The sequence below is a fragment of the Chenopodium album genome, chromosome 27 (genome assembly GCF_948465745.1).
Source record: "Chenopodium album chromosome 27, dcCheAlbu1.1, whole genome shotgun sequence".
Taxonomy (NCBI): Eukaryota; Viridiplantae; Streptophyta; class Magnoliopsida; order Caryophyllales; family Amaranthaceae; genus Chenopodium; species Chenopodium album.
Genome location: NC_137860.1, coordinates 36,357,045 through 36,378,515, shown reverse-complemented (window position 1 = coordinate 36,378,515; position 21,471 = coordinate 36,357,045). Strand labels below are relative to the sequence as shown.

The 21,471-nt window shown below is 34.6% G+C and overlaps 3 protein-coding genes across 3 annotated transcripts; 2 read left to right on the top strand and 1 right to left on the bottom strand.

Moving 5' to 3' along the window:
• Positions 1-334: 334 nt before the first annotated feature.
• LOC145621066 (uncharacterized) lies at positions 335-2,359 on the top strand. Its single transcript, XM_081675799.1, has 4 exons — positions 335-1,079; positions 1,228-1,320; positions 1,417-1,493; positions 1,926-2,359. The coding sequence occupies exons 1-4, from the start codon at positions 642-644 to the stop codon at positions 1,933-1,935; spliced, it is 618 nt and encodes a 205-aa protein (XP_081531925.1). The 5' UTR covers positions 335-641; the 3' UTR covers positions 1,936-2,359.
• A 4,068-nt stretch (positions 2,360-6,427) lies between these two features.
• LOC145620945 (uncharacterized) lies at positions 6,428-19,983 on the top strand. The gene is made up of 8 exons (XM_081675686.1): positions 6,428-6,671; positions 7,346-7,419; positions 16,666-16,808; positions 16,884-16,930; positions 17,382-17,490; positions 17,781-17,842; positions 18,996-19,116; positions 19,695-19,983. Exons 1-8 carry the CDS (start codon positions 6,501-6,503, stop codon positions 19,835-19,837), a joined length of 870 nt encoding a protein of 289 aa, XP_081531812.1. The 5' UTR covers positions 6,428-6,500; the 3' UTR covers positions 19,838-19,983.
• Positions 19,977-21,189, bottom strand: LOC145620946 (uncharacterized). The gene is made up of 3 exons (XM_081675687.1): positions 20,825-21,189; positions 20,704-20,750; positions 19,977-20,301 (listed from the first exon to the last, which is right to left on the bottom strand). The coding sequence occupies exons 1-3, from the start codon at positions 21,045-21,047 to the stop codon at positions 20,167-20,169; spliced, it is 405 nt and encodes a 134-aa protein (XP_081531813.1). The 5' UTR covers positions 21,048-21,189; the 3' UTR covers positions 19,977-20,166.
• Positions 21,190-21,471: the final 282 nt, after the last annotated feature.

Sequence of the window (21,471 nt, the reverse complement as noted above, 5' to 3'; positions counted from 1 at the left end):
TCAATTTTAGAGAGTTGGAGATCAAACGACAACTCATTGATTTTGCCATCTCTACAAGAATATGATACCATATATCTAAATTAAACCTAATAAGTTGGTTTGGTAACCAATTACACCATCCTAAATCCCACAATTAGTGAAAGAAAATGATCGTACGGAACATAAATAAGCTAGCCCCCTTAAAAGCGACCACGTACACCCACAACAATGACACAAGATGATGGGCAAATTGTCTTTTTCTTTTTTTCTTATTTTTCATAAATTGCTACAAATAATTTTATTTTTTTTTTCAAAAAAAAAAAAAAATGGGCTAGTACTAGTCACGGGGTTAGAGTATGATAGCATAGGTGTCCAAATACGGAGATAGAAAAGATGGACGTGTACCCCGTTTTTGTTATGAGCGTACAGTCTGCCGAGCTGTCTACCATGTGCACGCACCCTTCCTTCTCTTTCTCTCTCCTTTCTTTTTAATCTTCCCTTATATTATCCCTCCCTTCATTCCCAACTGGCACTTCATTCTTCTCCATTTCATTTCTTCTATAAAATCTCCCCCTTCTTATCATACTTTATTATTTCAAACTCGCCGCATAACCAAATCAAACCAAACCGTAAAAACATATACTCGTACGAGTAGTAGTAAAATGATGAATAATGTAGTTTTAACAGCGGCGCCCTCTTCATCAGAGTGTAGTAGTGGGTGTGAGTCTGGTTGGACTCTATATTTGGAACATTCTAGCAGTAGTTATTCTACTGGTGGTGAAAATAATGATCGTCTTCATTGTAGTAATAATAGTAAACACTACCAAAAAGTGGCTGCTACTTTTCATCAAGGTAAAAAAAGTGCTAGTCTTTTTTACGATGATGATGATGAAGATGAAGATTTATCGATGGTTTCTGATGCATCTTCTGGTCCTCCACATTTTGATCACGAAGATGATGAAGATGAGGTTTTTTGTTATAGTAGCAGAAAAAAACAAAGTGTCAAATTATCAACACTACATCAACAGCAACAACAATATTTTAAGGCTCAAGATTTTGGCCTTGATGATACCGCTAGCTCCCCTCTTTTCACCTCCGAGGTAATAACTTATTACCTCTTCGCCTCTGTTCAGATTTAGTTGTCACATTATTTTTAAATGTTGATATTCCGACTATAGTATGGACCGACATTATATTGCATTGTGCGTGAAAATGTGATCTTTATACTAATCGTTTATTATTTTGCAGGAGAATAATAGTGGTAGAGAAATTGAGGGTACGACATTAAAAAGGATGGTAGATTACTCTTCACAAGGTTTTTCTGCTACTCATTTTCATCAGGTATTTTAATTTGATTTTATATATTTTAACAACATTATTTAGTTTATTTTTAATATGATCATTAATATTGATGAGCATTATCGATTTGTTTTTCAGGAGAGATCTACTAATTTCCAGGAACATTATGGTTTTATTCAACCCCCTTTCTCAACAAACCAATTTCAACATAACCAGTTAAGTCTCCATACACTTTCTTACATGAATCGTACGCATATAATTTTTTCAAGAAAAAAAAATATATATATATATTGAAGGAATTTCTTGTTAATTACACTAATTATTACTCATATTAACAATGACAAAATTTTTACTCTGTTTCAAAATAATTATTTTGATTTGCCAAAATGATACTGTATAACTTATTACACACCACATTAAAATTGTAATTTTTGTTAAACAATTACTAAGTTCATATTTTAACTTATACTTTTACATATGAAGTTACTACACAACCTAGGATATGGTATATTTCACGTTTTTACTAGCATTATAGAATATATACAGAGTAATTAGTAAAAATATTAAACACTATACTCTAAAAGCACTAGTATTTTAATTTGTTGATTATGAGTAAATTTACTGATAATATGAATTATTTTTTACAGGTGGTCCTAGATTGTAGAAAAAGAAGACAAGGAATTAAAAGGCTAAAAGGAAGCTAAAGGATTGTACCAAATATAGTTGGTGATCAACAAAAATAGCTCAAAAGAAGCAATGAATTAAAAAAGAAGAAAAGGGCTATGTTGTCAAAAAAAGGGTGGGATAAAAGAAGCAGATCTCAAAGGGATCTTTTTTCTTTTTTTAATTTCATTGTTTTAAGAAATTACTTTTGGCTGTCATATATTTTAGTGGGAAACAACCTTGATGTACCCTAGGAAATTATTAGGAGTATATGAATTTATTTCAAAAATTGAGGTTCAATAGTGACTAGAGATGTAACTTAAATATGTTTAGAGTACTTCAACTCGAGTTAATGGCAATGCATGTCAAATCTCATTTACCATGCATATATATCATAGTATAGTAATGATTTATTTCATCAAGTCTTGGTTCTTTTCTTTCTTGTTATATGTGTGCAATCATCTACCAACACTTCTCAATGTAGAGGGGCTGGGTCCAGAACCACCATATATATTGTAATCAATATACATGTTGTTTGATTGACATATTTTTCATAAAACTCGATTTAGCTGATATAATTACACTTACTTGATTAGATAACCATTTTAATAACATTGATATATGATTGTAGAATTTATTATGTACAAGTTTATTATTTGATAAACATATATATGATTGCTAGTTGTTGTTATGCATGTAATATAACTAGTAATATATATTAATATCTAGATCTATAATTTCATTTATATGAAAAAAGAGTTAAATTGAGGAACATTATATTCCTTTTGTTAGAATTTTGTAGTTACATTACAAAATCAATTAAAATTATATAGTAGTATATAACACTACAATTAGTTCCAAAGAAGAGTATAGTCTTGCAGAGTTGAATTAAGGAGAGACAAATTTGAGAAAAATGATGATTTGTTACTAAATTACAAGCAGCATAATTTGACTATAGTGTTATTTATATAATTATATTATTGGTGTAGTGAGTATTAGAAAACGACAAGACCCCATGTCTCCAACTGTCCGGACAAAACTCATCTTGATTCACTGATAATTCAATATTCCTCCCTTAAAAAGATAAAAGAAGCTCACATTATGTAGGGCATCCTTTATCTTTTTCTATAATTTTTTTTTCTTTTTCGGCCGAGTGATTTATAAAAGGATGCATGCTTCCTCTCATAATATAAGAAGCTGTATAACCCCTTTTTTCTTATAAACCCACCACCTCTTGCATGCCAAACATGACCTATAATGCAAACCCAACAATCAACATGCAAATCCAATTGTATGCACGTTTTTTGGGGGTCCTAGTTAGATGATCATATTCTCTACATAAAGAAAAAATGTATGGGTTGTCTTAGTGGCTTTGTAATTAATACTCATAAGTCTAATTCAAACTATATGATTAAGAGCATATTATATATCATATTAACTTTGATTTGCATGTATCAAATCGGATTAGAGATATTTAACAGTTCTAAATATCAGGCCAATTACATAACCTATACCATACCGAAACAATTGACGCTAGAATGAGACAAGAGGTGTCGTAATTATTCCAATCTAAGTTCGATTCTTTTTATTTTACAATTTTCTTAATACGGTTGTTATAATTAATATTGACTTACACTCAATATCGTGAAACATGTAACTACAATTTCATTAATGGTTGTAACTTAATTCGTATTACTGTAATAGTCATCCCATGTCATAAGATGTCAGGCATTGTGGTAGCAATTTGAATATTTCTTATTAAGATGGAAATAATCAAATAATGTATTTAAATAAAATAAAAGACATTTTCTGTTATGTTTTTAAAGGTATTCAATGTATTTTTTGAAGTTTCTATATTGTCGCCTTAATTAGATTTTATATTATTTAAGTTGTTTGAAAGAAATAGATCTAGACACAACACATACGTAGTATATACGAGTATGTTTTGGGGTTTGATCCATCTAATGTAAATTTTCATTTATTATATGATTTACATGTAAGATCCATAGAAGTAAATTATATACCCTTTTATAATGAAAATCTTGCTCTTCTCTAAGCCTTGTCTGTTTAGAAACTGATGCTATGACTAGACACAATAATGTGCACTTTCAGTAGTCTTTTGAATTCTTTATGAATTTGCAAATTCTAAGCCAAATCTTCTTCAGATAAAGCACGCACATTTCCATTTGGAGTTTGTATAATAAGATACTACATTAATACTACTTGTGAATTAAAAATAAAAAGGAATTTTTGATTAAATATTAAGACATGGGATTTCTGAATTTAGAATGCTTTTTTAGCATCCAAAGCTCCACCCACGTGTACCTTAATATTTTAATCTGAATGCTCTAAATATTGGAGTCTTCCATGTGATCAAGGACTATGTTGTTGAACTAAGAAGAATCTAAATTTGAAATTACGCCAAAACAAACAAAATCATTTATTTTATTAAGATAGGAAGTGGAGAATCGATCGGTTTGCATGGTTCAACTAGCTAATATAGTAATGAGCCTATGGCTTTACACTGTTCCACGTTTTTGATCTTGGGTTCGATGCTACTCAGTCATGCATCTGTCCTTTTGTAGAATCTTTAAAATAGGAACGGATCTATGATATTGTTACCTTTCAAACAATATAGTCATCAACTCATCGTTATATTAGTGGTGTACATAATTTATTGTATATCTTATACATCTTATACATAGTATGAGAACATATATTGTACGTCTTCTTCACCTATGCGAGCTAGAAAGGTGACTTGTACAGTTATACCAAACTTTAAAGTTCAACCACACAAATACTCACTCAAATAAATCCGGTGAGTAGAGTACAAATGAATAATGAAAGCGCTGAATCTTATTAATTAATGAGATGAAAGACGCGACGTACCCTAATACACGAACACACAAGAAATGAAAATGTAGGAGGAAATTGAATGTGAAAAAAGTAGGCATAGAGGGAACTAGTTTCCATCAAGATAGGTAGATAAGAGGCGTAAAGGTATGGGAATAACAGGATTTGTCTTAGCAATCACACACCAAAACGGAGCCTTTAATTTTACTGCAGTTTTACATGAACCAAGCGAGCCATAGGAATGGGTTCTCTACTTGTTTCTGAAATCTATGTCTCCCATCATTTCTCAATTTTTTCCACTGTATGTCCATAACCCTATATAATATATATATACTTTTTTATTTTTTATTTTTTACACAATTACTAAAAAATTAAAATTAAAAACATAAAATTCTCTTATTTTTGGGTTATTAGTTTGTTCACATTTTGTTGTGTCCCCAGCTCTCATGACAAAAGTTTACCAACATCAGAAACAAATATTATTTGATGAGCCATGCATCATTTCTTAAATATATATATTATTATTGTATGCAAATTAATTTGAAAACTCTTTTATTTTTAATTTAGTTTTACCAGTATATTTAAAATTTAGTGGCAGCGTTATCTGAAGAGCATAGTATGTATCTCAAATCATAATTCCAGTACCAGTGATGCATGTGGTAGAGGACCTGCAAGCATGCTCTTACTGAAAGAGTGAACTGTGAACAGGCACAGGCACCTGCATGAATATGGCCCAACTTCAGATTTATTAACATACATTTCCTCCAGTAGATGTATATATGTATATGAAAATCATGATGAACTTGCATTGTTATTTCAAGATCATTATTTATTTACCATTTATTGGGCCATCAATACTTGCTGCATAATATTGAATATTATACTAGTAGTATATTTATATTCCGCTATCAAGTAAGATACATAGGAAAGTAGGACTTATACTGGGATCAAATATTGTATGCCATGTTGATATATTATACAAATCGAACTTGTACTGTGATAACAAAATCTAAACAAGCAATATACTAGTATATTAATTCTAGATTATATATGTAATATGTTAGGTTGTATTGGCTCTAATTAAGATGCGTAACATACGCGTTTGCTTTCCAAAGTTGAAAAGACCTTACGAAGTAAGCTATAGGTCAACACAGTCCGATAAGCCAAGCTTATAACATCCCTACACTTGAGGATCCAATTTACTAGTAGAAGAATTCAAACTTGAAGGGCACAAGGTAGGAGTCCTTCTCCACACAAGTTTTTTTTGGAGGGGCTCTGGGATAGCTAGATGAAAAAAAATAAAATTTACTTAATCAATGTATTCTCTCATATACACGTTGATATGACTCTAATACGTAGTAATATTTCACATAACAACATTTTAATTCAAACTAGACTAGAAAAAATTAGAGTGTCTTTATTTTAGGTGAAGGTAAGAAACCCCAATATTCAAAGAGTGGACATGTGTTAGGGCCTGTTTTGATTGATTGAACTGAATTGAATTTATTGGAGCTGAAGTGAACTGAATATTTTATGAGAGAAGGAAATAAAGATAATAACTCAAGTGAACTGAATTAAACTAAACTTATTAGAGCGGAGCTGAAAAATAATCTCAAGAGAAATGGAAGGAAGAGAGAACAAATTTATGCGTTTACGGATATTGAAGAAGAAGTGAAGTAATAGGGAGGAAAGAAAGTAGAGAAAGAATGATGCAATTGCAGCAGACGAAAGTGGTAAACTCACCTCGAATGGTCTCATTCTTCAGCCGCCAATGGATTAAACCCACCATTGTTGCAATCCGAGCTTTCTCCGACCACTCCAACCAGTCTCGCGGCGGTCTTCCTCGCTTCTTCTCCGAAACCCTTCCTTCTTCCAAGGCACTCTCTCTCTCTCTCTCTCGCTTCAACTTCCTTTTTTTATTCTTGCTATAATCAAATTGCGTTTTAATTTTCAAGTTTTTCACATCAATTCATGTTGTTCCTGAAATTTTGAAAATTTTGGATTATCATGTGTCAATTTTAGGGATTGTTCGCTTCAACTTTGACCTAATTGATACGACATTGTGCAATAATATGTTTAATTATGTAATTAAATTTAGTGCTTACATAAGTGTAATTTGCCAATTTTAGGGCTAAATTGTTCCAAAGTTCAAACATTGGTTAGAAAAAGGGACTTGTTGCCATCCTCAACAGTTTGACCTTTTTTTTTTTTTAATTAATATGATCATGTTTACAGTTCACCTATTGAAGTGCTGATTCTCCCCTCGAATTTGGCAGAATGCAAATCTATTTGCTAAAACAATGAATGAGGATTTAGGGTTATTAGAGATTGGAATTGTTTCCCTCTAATGTGGTGTCATTTCTCTTTGGAACTTCTTAGTCCAGCAACACTTCAAATTAGTATACTCGTATTTGCGATTTGAACCCCAATGGATTTAATATTCTTTTTTCCTTCTTTATTTTGGTATTGCTTCTATTGGAATCATGTGTCATTATATCTGGCATTTGTCCTTATTTTTAATACTATGCTTAATTATTCTGCTATGTTTCAGGGTGGTGTTGTACGTGTCCAAGGAGATGAATTTTGGCATATGACTAAAGTTCTCAGGCTCAGTGTAAAAAATAGGTAACTATCTATACTAGATAATCAGTATTCATTCTATTTAACACTAAAACAATATGTGCAATGTAATTTGAAAATGAAATCTTTTACTTGAATAAAAGGTAGAAACCTACTTCATATATCTTTAGTCTCAATAGTAATTTACTCCCTATTTATCTACTTGGGTGTTTTCTTCTCCGTAATCACTAATTTTTGGCTTCTTTTGGTATTCTAAGAAAAAGAACAATGCCTTAGTTACCTATCAGTTTGCTTTCTCTAAGGAAAGGGAATTATGAGCTTGATATCTCCTTCTACTACCTATGGGCTATGAGCCTATGGCTTCTTTTGTGGGGTTTTGGTCCTAGGCCCTTGCTGGGTTGAATACAAAATTTTCCTCCTTACATTTTATTTTCTGTCGTGGAACAAAAATAGAAGGTTGTAAATTAGTTTATTCTCATCTTAGTTTCAGGTGTATTTTTGCATAGAAATAGATATTGGCTGAATAAATATCTCTTATAGGATGCTGAAAACGTGCTTTAGAGAATGAACAGGGAAGTTTGAGGATTATATGTTTGCATAGACTATGATATATTTATCGGCAATATCTTCTTCCAATCACACCTCCCTTCATTAACTAAAGGCCACAATTGTCTTTTATGTAAACAACTCGTGATCATATATTTGGCTCCCAATAACATTATTTGACTTTGGGATGCATCCCTTATAATGTTAAGAATTTCGAAATACCCACATAATTGAACCATACACATTCCAGTGACTTTATAGACCTATTGGCAAGGGTTTAATTATTCTAAACACACTTATATGACCCCGGAAGACACCCACACATTCTCTTCAATTTTGAAAAATTTTCCCGAAAAATGTTCGAAAACGTAGATTATAGCCTTTAAATTTGCACAATTTTCCAATTTTTTAAGCCCGTAAAGGAAAAAGGCCGAGGTGCTTCCCATGAACCCTAAGAGACCCCAAGAGGCCATATGGGTGATAAGAACCGCCAACTTTGCCTTTGAAATGTCACTTAAGCCAATTCCATACACACCTCCCTTCATTAACTAAAGGCCATAATTGTCTTTTATGTAAACAACTCGTGGTCATATATTTAGCTCCCAACAACATTATTTGACTTCGGTATGCATCCCTTATAATGTTAAGAATTTCGAAATACCCACACATTTGAGCCATACTCATTCCGATAACTTTATAGACCTATTGGCAAGGTTTTAATTATTCTAAACACACTTATACGGTCCAGAGAGACACCGACACATTCTCTTCAATTTTGAAAATTTTTTCGGAAAAATGGTCGAAAACGTGGATTATAGCCTTCAATTTTGCACAATGGTCGAAAACGTGGATTATAGCCTTCAATTTTGCACAATTTTTCAGTTTTTTGGGCCTGTAAAAGAAAAATGGGCCTGTAAAGGAAAAATGCCGAGGTGCTTCCCTTGGACCCCACGAGACCCCAAGAGGCCATATGGGTGATAAGAACTCCTACTTTGCCAATTAAATGTCACTTAAGCCAATTTCAATACACACCTCCCCTCATTTAATAAAGCCCACAATTGTCTTTTATGCAAACAACTCGTGATTATATATTTGGCTCCGATCAACATTATTTGAATTCGGGATGCATCCCTTATAATCTTAACAATTTCGAAATACCCACATAATTGAACCATACTCATTCCGGTGAATTTATAGACCTATTGGCAAAGTTTTAATTATTCTAAACACACTTATACGGTCCCGGGAGACACGAACACATTCTCTTCGATTTTGAAAAAATTTTGCGAAAAAATGGTCGAAAACGTGGATTATAGCCTTCTATTTTTCACAATTTTCTAATTTTTTTTGGGCACGTAAAACAAAAAGGCCGAAGATCTTCCCATGGACCCCACGAGACCCCTAGAGGCGATATAGATGATAAGAACCGCCTTCTTTGCCTTTAAAATGTCACTTAAGCCAATTTCGATACACAGCTCCCTTCGTTAACTAAAGGCCACAATTGTCTTTTATGTAAACAACTCGTGGTCATATATTTGGCTCCCAACAACATTATTTGACTTTAGGATGCATCCCTTATAATGTTGAGAATTTCAAAATACTCACATAATTGAACCATACTCATTTCGGTGACTTTATAGACCTATTGGCAAGGTTTAAATTATTCTAAACACACTTATATGACCCCGGGAGACATCCACACATTCTCTTCAATTTTAAAAAATTTTCCTAAAAAATGGTCGAAAACGTGGATTTTACCCTTCAATCTTGCACAATTTTCCAATTTTTTGGGCCTATAAAGGATAAAGGCACAACTGCTTCCTATGGACCCCACAAGACCCCAAGAGGCCATATGGGTGATAAGAACCGCCAACTTTGCCTTTAAAATGTCACTTAAACCAATTCCATACACACCTCCCCTCATTAACTAAAGGCCACAATTGTCTTTTATGTAAACAACTCCTGGTCATATATTTGGCTCCCAACAACATTTTTTGACTTCGGTATGCATCCCTGATAATGTTATGAATTTCGAAATACCCACATAATTGAACCATACTCATTTCGGTGACTTTATTGGGAAGGTTTTAATTATTCTAAACACGCTTATATGACCCCGGCAAACACCCACACATTCTCTTCAAATTTGAAAAAGTTTCCTGAAAAATGGTCGAAAACGTGGATTATAGCCTTCAATTTTGCCCAATTTTTCAGGGTCTGTAAAAGATAAAGGTCGAGGTGCTTCCTGTGGACCCCACAAGACATCAAGAGGCCATTTGGGTGATAACAACCTCCAACTTTGCCTTTAAAATGTAACTCAAGCCAATTCCATACACACCTCCCTTCATTAACTAAAGGCCACAATTGTCTTTTATGTAAAAATTCGTGGTCATATATTTGGCACCCAACAACATTATTTGACTTCGGGATGCATCTCTTATAATATTAAGAATTTCGAAATACCCACATAATTGAACCATACTTATTGCGGGAGACACCCACACATTCTCTTCAATTTTGAAAAAATTTCCCGAAAAAATGGTAAAAACGTGGATATAGCCTTCTAATTTGCATAATTTTCGAATTTTTTGGGCTCTTAAAGGAAAAACACGTAGGAGCTTCCCATGGACACGACGATACCCCAAGAGGCCAAATAAGTGATAAGAACCGCCTTTTTTGCCTTTAAAATGTCACTTTAGCCAATTTCCATACACACCTCCCTTCATTAACTAAAGGTTACAATTGTCTTGTATGTAAACAACTTGTGGTCTTATAATTGGCTCCCAACAATATTATTTGACTTTTAGATGCATCCCTTATAATGTTAAGATTTTCGATATATTCACATAATTGAACCATACTCATTCAGGTGACTTTATAGACTTATGGCAAGGTTTTAATTATTCGAAACACACTTATATGACCCCGGGAGAAACCCACACATACTCTTCAATGTTAAAAATTTTCCCGAAAAAAGGGTTGAAAACGTGGATTATAGCCTTCAATTTTGCATAATTTTCCAATTTTTTGGGCCCGTAAAGGAAAAATGTCGAGGTGGTTCCCTTGGACCCCAAGAAACCCCAAGAGGACATATGGGTGATAAGAACCGCCTACTTTTCCATTAAAATGTCACTTAAGCCAATTTCCATACACACCTCCCTTCATTAACTAAAGGCCACAATTGTCTTTTATGTAAACAACTCGTGATCATATATTTGGCTCCCAACTACATTATTTGACTTCAGGATGCATTTCTTATAATGTTAACAATTTCGAAATACCCACATAATTGAACCATACTCATTCTGGTGACTTTATAGACCTATTGGCAAGGTTTTAATTATACTAAAAACACTTATATGACCTCGGGAGACACCAACACATTCTCTTCAATTTTGAAATTTTTTCCTGAAAAATGGTCGAAAACGTGGATTATAGCCTTCAATTTTGCATAATTTTCCAATTTTTTGGGCACGTAAAGCAAATATGCTGAGGTAATTCCCTTGGACCCCACGAGACCCCAAGAGGCCATATGGTTGATAAGAACCGCCTACTTTGCCTTTAATATGTCACGTAAGCCAATTTCCATACACACCTCCCTTCATTTATTAAAGGCCACAATTGTCTTTTGTGCAAACAACCCGTGATCATATATTTCGCTCCCAACAACATTATTTGACTTCGGGATACATCCCTTATAATGTTAACAATTTCGAAATACCCACATAATTGAACCATACTCATTCTGGTAACTTTATAGACATATTGGCAAGGTTTTAATTATTATAAACACTCTTATAAGACCCCAGGAGACACCCACACATTCTCTTCAATGCTGAAAAATTTTACAGAAAAAATGGTTGAAAACGTGGGTTATAGCCTTCAATTTTGTACAATTTTCCAATTTTTTGGGCCTGTAAAGAAAAAAGGTCGTGGTGCTTCCTATGGACCTCAAAAGACCCCAAGAGGCCATATGGGTGATAAGACCCGCCTACTTTTCCTTTAAAATGTCACTTAATCCAATTTCCATACACACCTCCCTTCATTAACTAAAGGCCACAATTGTCTTTTATGTAAACATCTTGTGATCATATATTTGTCTCCCTACAACATTATTTGACTTCGGGATGCATCCCTTATAATGTTAAGAATTTCAAAATACCCACATAATTGAACCATACTCATTACGGTGACTTTATGGACCTATTGGCAAGGTTTTAATTATTCTAAACACACATATAAGACCCCGGAATACACCTACACATTCTCTTCAATTTTGAAAAATTTTCTCGAAAAATGATCGAGTACGTGGATTATAGCCTTTTGCCTTCGATTTTGCACAATTTTCCAATTTTTTGGCCTGCAAAGGAAAAATGCCGAGGTGCTTCCATTGGACCCCATGAGATCCCAAGAGGCCATATGGGTGATAAGAAATGCCTACTTTGCCTTTAAAATGTCACTTCAGCCAATTTCTATGCACACCTCCCTTCATTAACTAAAGGCCACAATTGTCTTTTATGTAAATAACTCGTGATCATATAATTGACTCCTAACAAAATTATTTGACTTCGAGATGCATCCCTTATAATGTTAAGAATTTCGAAATACCCACATAATTGAACCATACTCATGACGGTGACTTTATAGACCTATTAACAAGGTTTAATTATTCTAACATACTTATATATCACCCCAGGAGACACCCACACATTCTCTTCAATTTTGAAAAATTTTCCCGAAAAAATATCGAAAATGTGGATTATAGCCTTCAATTTTGCATAATTTTACAATTTTTTAGGCCATAAAGGAAAAATGCCGAGGTGCTTCCCTTGGACCTCACGAGACCCCAAGGGTGATAAGAACCGCCTACTTTGCCTTAAAAATGTCACTTAATTTAATTTCCATTCACACCTCCCTTCATTAACTAAAGGCAACAATTGTCTTTTATGTAAACAACTCGTGATCATATATTTGGCTCCCAACAACATTATTTGACTTCGGGATGCGTCCCTTGTAATGTTAACAATTTTGAAATACCCACATAATTGAACCATACTCATTCCGGGGACTTTATAGACCTATTGGTAAGGTTTTAATTATTCTACACACACTTATATGACCCCGGGAGACACCCATGCATTCACTTCAATGTAGAAGAATTTTCCCGAAAAAATGGTCGAAAACGTGGATTATAGCCTTCAATTTTGCACAATTTTCGAATTATTTGGCTCCGTAGAGGAAAAATGCCGAGGTGCTTCCCTTGGACCCCACAAGACCCTAAGAGGCCATATGGGTGATAAGAACCGCCTCCTTTGCCTTTAAAATGTCACTTAAGCCAATTTCCATACACACCTCCCTTCATTAACTAAAGGCCACAATTGTCTTTTATGTAAACAACTCGTGATCATATATTTGGCTCCCAACAACGTTATTTGACATCGAGATGCATCCCTTATAATGTTAACAATTTCGAAATACCCACATAATTGAACCATACTCATTCCGGTAACTTTATAGACTTCTTGGCAAGGTTTTAATTATTCTATACACACTTATATGACCCCGGGAGACACCCACACATTTTCTTCAATGTTGAAAAATTTTCCCGAAAAAATGGTCGAAAACGTAGATTATAGCCTTCAATTTTGCATTATTTTCCAATTTTTGGGCCTGTAAAGGAAAAATGCCGTGGTGCTTCCTATGGACCCCACAAGACCCCAAGAGGCCATATGGCTGATGAGAACCGCCTACTTTGCCTTTAAAATGTCATTTAAGCCAATTTCCATACACACCTTCCTTCCTAATCTAAAAGCCACAATTGTCCTTTATGTAAACAACTCGTGGTTATATAATTGACTCCTAACAAAAGTATTTGACTTCGGGATGCATCCCTTATAATGTTAAGAATTTCGAAATACCCACATAATTGAACCATACTCATTACGGTGACTTTATAGACCTATTAACAAGGTTTAATTATTCTAAACACACTTATACGTCCCCGGGAGACACCCACACAGTCTCTTCAATTTGGAAAAATTTTCCCAAAAAATGGTCGAAAACATGGATTATAACCTTCAATTTTGTACAATTTTCGAATTTTTTAGGCTCGTAAAGGAAAAATGCCGAGGTGCTTCCCTTGGACCCTAATAGGCCATATGGGTGATAAGAACCGCCTACTTTGCGTTTAAAATGTCACTTAAGCCAATTTTCATACACACCTCCCTTCATTAACTAAAGGCCTCAATTGTCTTTTATGTAAACAACTCGTGATCATATATTTGGCTCCCAAGAACATTATTTGACTTCGGGATGCATCCTTTATAATGTTAACAATTTCGAAATACCCACATAATTGAACTATACCCATTATGGTGACTTTATAGACCTATTGGCAAGGTTTTAATTATACTAAATACACTTATATGACCCTGAGAGACACCCACACATTCTCTTCAATGTTAAAAAATTTTCCCGAAAAATGGTCGAAACCGTGGATTATAGCCTTCAATTTTGCACAATTTTCCGTTTTTTTGGGCCTGTAAAGGATAAGGCCCAGGTGCTTCCTATTGACCCCACAAGACCCCAAGAGGCCATATGGGTGATAAGAACCGCCAACTTTGCCTTTGAAATGTCACTTAAGCCAATTCCATACACACCTCCCTTCATTAACTAAAGGCCATAATTGTCTTTTATGTAAACAACTCGTGGTCATATATTTAGCTCCCAACAACATTATTTGACTTCGGTATGCATCCCTTATAATGTTAAGAATTTCGAAATACCCACATAATTGAACCATACTCATTCTGGTGACTTTATAGACCTATTGGCAAGGTTTTGATATTCTAAACACACTTATATGACCCCGGGAGACACCCACACATTCTCTTCAATTTTGAAAAATTTTCCCGAAAAATGGTTATAAACGTGGATTATAGCCTTCTATTTTGCACAATTTTCCAACTTTTTGGGCCTGTCAAGGAAAAAGGCTGAGGTGCTTCCTTGGACCCCACGAGACCCCAAGAGGCCATATGGGTGATAAGAACCGCCTACTTTGCCTATAAAATGTCACTTAAGCGAATTTCCATATACGCCTCCCTTCATTAACCAAAGGCCACAATTTTCTTTTATGTAAACAACTCGTGGTCATATATTTGGCTTCCAATTGACTTCGGGATGCATCCCTTGCCATCACTTATGTTTTCAACGTCAAGTCTTGATATCTATGAATTTGGCCTTATTTCATGTATTATTGCCTTAAACTTGGCCTTTAGATAACTTTTTTGGACCCGGCAAGGTTATGCATGGAGGTGTTTCTCGGGGTCCTAAAGTCCCTCAGGACGCCTAAATGGTGCCCTAATATATCTCATTCATGCTTTGGCCCACCTTTTATTATTTTCATGTGGAAACTTGTAGATACTCCTATTGTGTTCTTTTGGTCTCTGCTATTTTTGTAATTTTCCTTTTCCTTATGAAAGCGTGTTTGAGGAGCTGATAATTGTATCCTTATCTATGCAATAAAAGGAGGAAAATTGGGAAAAATAGGGGGAAAAAAATAAGGAAATGTGGTGGAAAAGTAAGTGTTACATAGTATGATTTTACAAAAATAGTGAGTATTCTTGCAATCCATGAGATGAAGTTTTATGGAAATATGGATACTAAGTTGTTATGGATACTTTTGACTTTTCTATAAAAAAAATTGCTTCTTATGAACAATTGTAAACAATTAAGTAAAATCTACAACGGGACTATCGAGTTTGAGTAATAAATACCAATATGGTTATATTTTAAAATACACAATTCATGTAGTGCATGCATCAATTATGGCTTGGTAAGCAATTAATGAATGTGTGAGTTTGGGTTGATAACCTAATGAAGGATTCCCTTTACCTTAATAGGATCCTAAGATTCCAAGTTTGTGATTGGAACCATTCCTCGGATCTATTAACTTCCAATAATGCATAATTTCGATATACCCACATAATTGAACCAAACTCGTTCTCAGTACTTTATAGGTCTAATGATAGGCCTTTTACAGTTCCAAACCAACTTATATGACCCCGGGGACACCCCCCACATTCACTTCAATTTTCGATTTTTTTTTTCTTCCGAAATGATCTAAAAACATGTATTAAAACCTTCAAATATGGACAAATTTTGACTTTTCTAGGCCAGTAAAGAAAAAGGTTTGTGTGTTTCCTATGGACCCCGCAAGACCCTTGGAGGCATTTTGAGTGATTAGAACCGCCCACTTTGCCTTTAAAATGTCACTTTAGTTAATTACATATACACCTCCTCTCAATTACTCAAGGCCACCACTAGCTTTTATGTCTCTTACTATTTGTCTGATTTGGCTCCTAACAACATCATATGACTCTAGGATGCATCCTCTATCAACACTTAATTTTTCAACACCGGTTCTTTAAATCTCTGAAAATGGCTTGATTTCATGTATTATAGCCTTCCAGTTTGGCCTGTAGGGAACATTTTTGGACTTGGCAAGGTTATATGCCAAGGTGCTTCCTGGGGTTCCCAAAGGGCCCCAGGAGTCCTGATTTGTGCCCGGAACTATCTCATTTATGCCTAGGCCCACCCCTTGTTATTTTCATGTGGAAACTTGTAGATATTCCTATTATGTGATTTTGGTCTCTACTGTTTATGACTTTATGTAATCAACGTTTTCCTTAAAAGAGCATATGATGAGCTGATTGTTGTCTCCTTGTTTTAATATTTGAATGCAAGGATAGAACTCTTCAATGGTAAAGGCAGTTTGGTAGAGGGCTCTATAGAGAGAGTTGATCGCACGGGAATTGATTTTGTGGCAATTAAGGATCAAGTAGTTGTACATCCTCATGAACCACAATGGGATGTATATGCTGCTTTCGGTAAGTTTTTAATTTCATATGCGGACAGCTACGTGTAGTTTCTGGTCATGACAACTTTGTCCTGTGATTTTGCAGGTACACTGAAGGGTGGTAGGGCTGACTGGCTTGTTGAGAAGTGCACAGTATGTCATGGACATCCACTTTTACATGATTGTATTTTAGTTAGGATATTCTTAGCTCTTGTACCCTTTAGTAGCTTTTGGTTTGTTTTGCTTTGTAATCGATGGACTCCACTCCAGATTGAAACTATAGGTAGGTAGCAGGCCAGAAGGGTCAGGTTTTAGATCTATTTTATCTTTCATCTTTTTATTCCTTCTGAGGTCGTCTGTTTCTACTCTTCTTCTTGTGTTTTTTTTTTTTTTTCCTTTTTTCTTTTTCTTCTCTTTTCTTTCTTCTTTTTTCTTTTGATGAAATTTTTTCTTAATTGTCAATCCAAAAAAAAAAAAGGGGAACATCCAAGCGCAGACGTGCAGGATTTTGCTGATGTATTATTGCCAATTGATGATAATATTTTCACTAGACTATTTTGGTTTAGTTCTTAGAATTCATTGTTTTCTATGTTTTTCACTGCAGGAGCTGGGAGCCAGTAGTGTGACCCCACTTTTGACAGAACGTTCTCTTTCGATATCAGAAAATCGAGTTGACAGGTTGCAGAGAGTGATCGTAGCTGCAACAAAACAATGTAAGCTCCTATTATTCTTAAACCTTTGATTGAATTTGTATCTGGGGTATTAAAACCAATATAATTCATTGTTCTGATTGTTATTCCCTCCACCCCTTTATCTACACTTTCCTGTTTGGATCGTCCCATTCTAATACTTCTCTTTAATAAATCTCTCTGTACCCCCTTTCAATTTTTTTAGTACTACCCTAGGAAGAGAATATGTTAAGTCTTAGATTAGTATTTACTTTTAATTCTACATTTATATTGATAATTTTGAGTGATTTATCAGCTGTCACACATTATTGCAGGTCAACGATTGCATGAAATGACTCTAAATCCTCCAATGAAAGTTGGCAGCATTTTACCTAATGTGAGTTGCTACTTGCTGTAGTTTTGTTATTACAATGAAATCCTGATTTGTTGAAGCATGCACTGTACCAGTAAGGCACTAAAGCCATTAAGGATTGGTATATTCCTTTGACATACAATTTACAATTAATCATTCTTCAATCCCTTTGACATGCCTCAATATGTATATTCCTGCACATTTTAATTTATAATATCTGTAATTTTAATCTGTTCTGCTTTGTTTGGCTATGCGTTTACACTTCTATAATGTGGCTATCAGGGTGTAATGAGCTGGGTGGATCTGTGTTTAATATTGGACATTATTGGTGAACTCATTCATCAAGCTGTCCAACTGAGTGACATCCTTTTCCGGAGAGATAGTGAGGCAAGGGGGTTGAGATGTAGGATGGGAAAAAAAAAAACCTTGTTTTGTATCATAATCCGAGCATAAAAGGAGGCTAGAGCCTACCTACTAACAATTTTTAAGCTTTGGAGGAAATTGACTGATCTTATTGTTTGTTCTCCATGGAGCGGTGGCTGTATATACAACAATGACAATAGGTTTATCTAAAATGAATTTTCAAAAAATGGTAGTAGCAAGTTCAGTTGTTTGTTGGGTATCCCTTGACCCTATTTCCTTGTTCTTGATGGAATCCTATGAATATATAATTTGGTTCTGGTTCTTTAGAGTCCTTCGTTTGTCATTCTTTCTACATCAAAACCCTTTAGTTGCAGCCTTCACTTATTTTTGCTTGCATTGTGAAGGCCAAGATTTCGAAGGGTGTTGATGTTTTGTTCGAACAGCCAGTTTGGAGAAGTTCTACACTTGTGTGAAACCCCAAGTTTGAGGGCAATGTCTCTGGACTTGTTTAACAATCCTGGAAGTTAGGGATAAGTCTACAGACTCAAGGGTTTAAGACCAAATGTGACTTCTGTTAAGACAAAGTTGAGTCCTGTTTTGAATCACAAGATTGGCTCTTCATATGTGGGTATTAAAAATACTAAATCGTGACATGCATACCCCATGATCCTTTGATAGCCTCTAAGAAATGGTGTGTTATTGTTAGTCAATCAATAAGTACAGTGCTTCTCTTCTGCTAATTTCTCTGCATTGCTGTATATTACAATATGAGCATGAGGCAATAGTGACTTACATATAATATGTTTTCCCTTAGGTTGCACAATCAAAACTATCTTTTGTTGCTGCAGCAGAAGCTACTCCTCTGATCAGTACATTGGCAATGACATCATCGACAAAAGAATCTAGAGGTTCGCTTATAATTGGACCAGAAGGGGGTTAGTTCAAGTCTTTTCTCGAGCAGATTTTTATGGCACATTAATATATACTTGATATAAAATTTTACTCACGGGTTCCTGTAAAAGATGTGATTAACTTGTATGTTTTCTGGATCTCCTTTAAGAAAGAATTGCTGATTTGCTATACTTTGCAATTTTTTTCTGTTTATAGTTTATTAACGCCAAAGTGGATGAGGTGAATGATGAATGTACCCCCATAAAGAAAGGTCCATGACTAGATTGAGATATTTATCTCTTTTTTTCTGAGATTGCAAGTACGACTTTGATGAACAATTCCATTACTGTCCAGCATTTATAAATCTTGAATTTTGATACCCTATAAGTTTTAACTGTCCTCATGAGTTATAGGATCCTTTTTTTTTTGGTTTGTGGGGGGGGGGGGGGGGGGGGGGGGGGGTGTGGGGGGGGGGGGATGGGTAGGGGTAGTTTGTGGTTTTGTTTTCGAAATACTGGTATGATCAGTTTGTCTTCCTGAAAATTTTGATAATAAATTGACAAATTGGTGAAACTTATTGAAGGCTTTTATCTCATCTTAATGTTTGAATTGAATGTTTCAGACTTCACTGAGAAAGAATTGAAACTAATCACTGAAGCTGGTGCCACTGCAGTAGGGCTTGGGCCACACCGCCTGCGAGTTGAAACTGCTACAATATCACTCCTCGCTACGTTGATGCTGTGGTCTGATTCTCAGATGCCATAATGTTTATAATCGTAGTAAATTTACAACTCATCTTTTTTGACAGGGATTGAGACAATTTTGTGAAATATGTAGAAAGTACGTAGAAAGTCTAGAAACTGTTTTAGGAATGAACACTCTGTATATCATATGAGCCACTTGCTTGAAAATTAGAACTCTTCTCAATGGTATAAGCGTGATTCATTCAAACTTTATCTTATTTGCTCTATACTAGCTTCAACTAGTTCAATGATTTCAAATATGAAGTCTCTTTGTCCAAAGTTGTGTAACCAAATACATCAGAGGTAAAAATTGCTGAATTTTACAGAATAATAACGAGAAATAAACTGAAACTACTTGTTCTTGTCCAGCCATTCAAGGATACCTCTCTCTGATTCAGAAAGTTGATCTTTATCCTTGGCTCTCAAAGTGCCCTCTACAAATCCAAAGTAGTCTTTGTAATTTCGCTTATAGTAATCATCCATTCTCTGCATTGATAAATAGTACAAGAAAATTAATAACTAATATAAAAATAATTAATCTTAATCTTGTCAAAAAAAAATAATAATTAATCTTAATCATATTGGATATTAGGAGCTAGCTAACAGTTTGTTAGACTAATTCATTCTGCATTAATGTTAGAATTAAGACATGTGTGACTAAATTCAAGTTGATTAAACAACTTTTAAATAAAAAAAAAAAAATTAAAAATAAAAAATGAAACTGGTGGTGAAACCGACTATGCTCTAAATTTTGAGTTTTGACATGTTCAAGCTATAATGTGTTGCTGCAAATATGTAAACTCAATAATTATGTGCATGATCAATCTTAATTGAGATTGATTAAGCATCAATTATGACATTTTATAAGGGAACCTAAATCAGTCTTACCTCTTTGTCATTCTTCGCTTTGTTCTCCTCTGACTTCTTCAAATACTCTGATTATACATACACCATCATTAAAGTAATCTAAGATTAATGATAATGAAGTGGGTTAAGCATAGATATTTACTTTGTAGAAGGGCAGTCTGGCTGTCATTAGCATCAGTGGCTGCTACAGCTAATAAGGTAGCAGCAGTTGAGGATAAGAGAAGCCTTCTCCTTCCAACGTTATCAGAGCCGGAGGCTTTACTTCTGGCCGTGCTCGCTGTTGCTGCTGTTACAGACTTTCCATGATCAAGGAGTTCTTTCACATTATCTGGTACAAATCTGCAAGAATAACTTGCTAGAGCCATGATCTGTATTCTGCAGTGCTATGTGCATGGAGCCTCAACCCTTTCCTGTGGCTACAATTACAAACACCTGTGGATGAAGTTGTGAATTTTGTGGTCTACATGTCTTGCCACTCAAATATCTACTCTCATCTATCTTGATTGGATTCGTGCAAAATACTAGATGACTTATATTCTTGTAAGATTGTTTTCTAGTATAGTAGGTTTGGCCTCAATTTTACTTATGTTTACTGTTTAGGAGATGGTCAATTTAAGATAACTTGTCAAAAGACGACTATTACATGTTCAATGCCAAAAGGTTATCTGTAATAATGGACAAACATAAGGCAATAATATCGACTAGGTTTACTAGTATTTAAGGAAGAGGACAGGAAAGAGATTAAATTAAGGTCATGGCTGCATGATCCAAAATAAGATTATAAGCGTG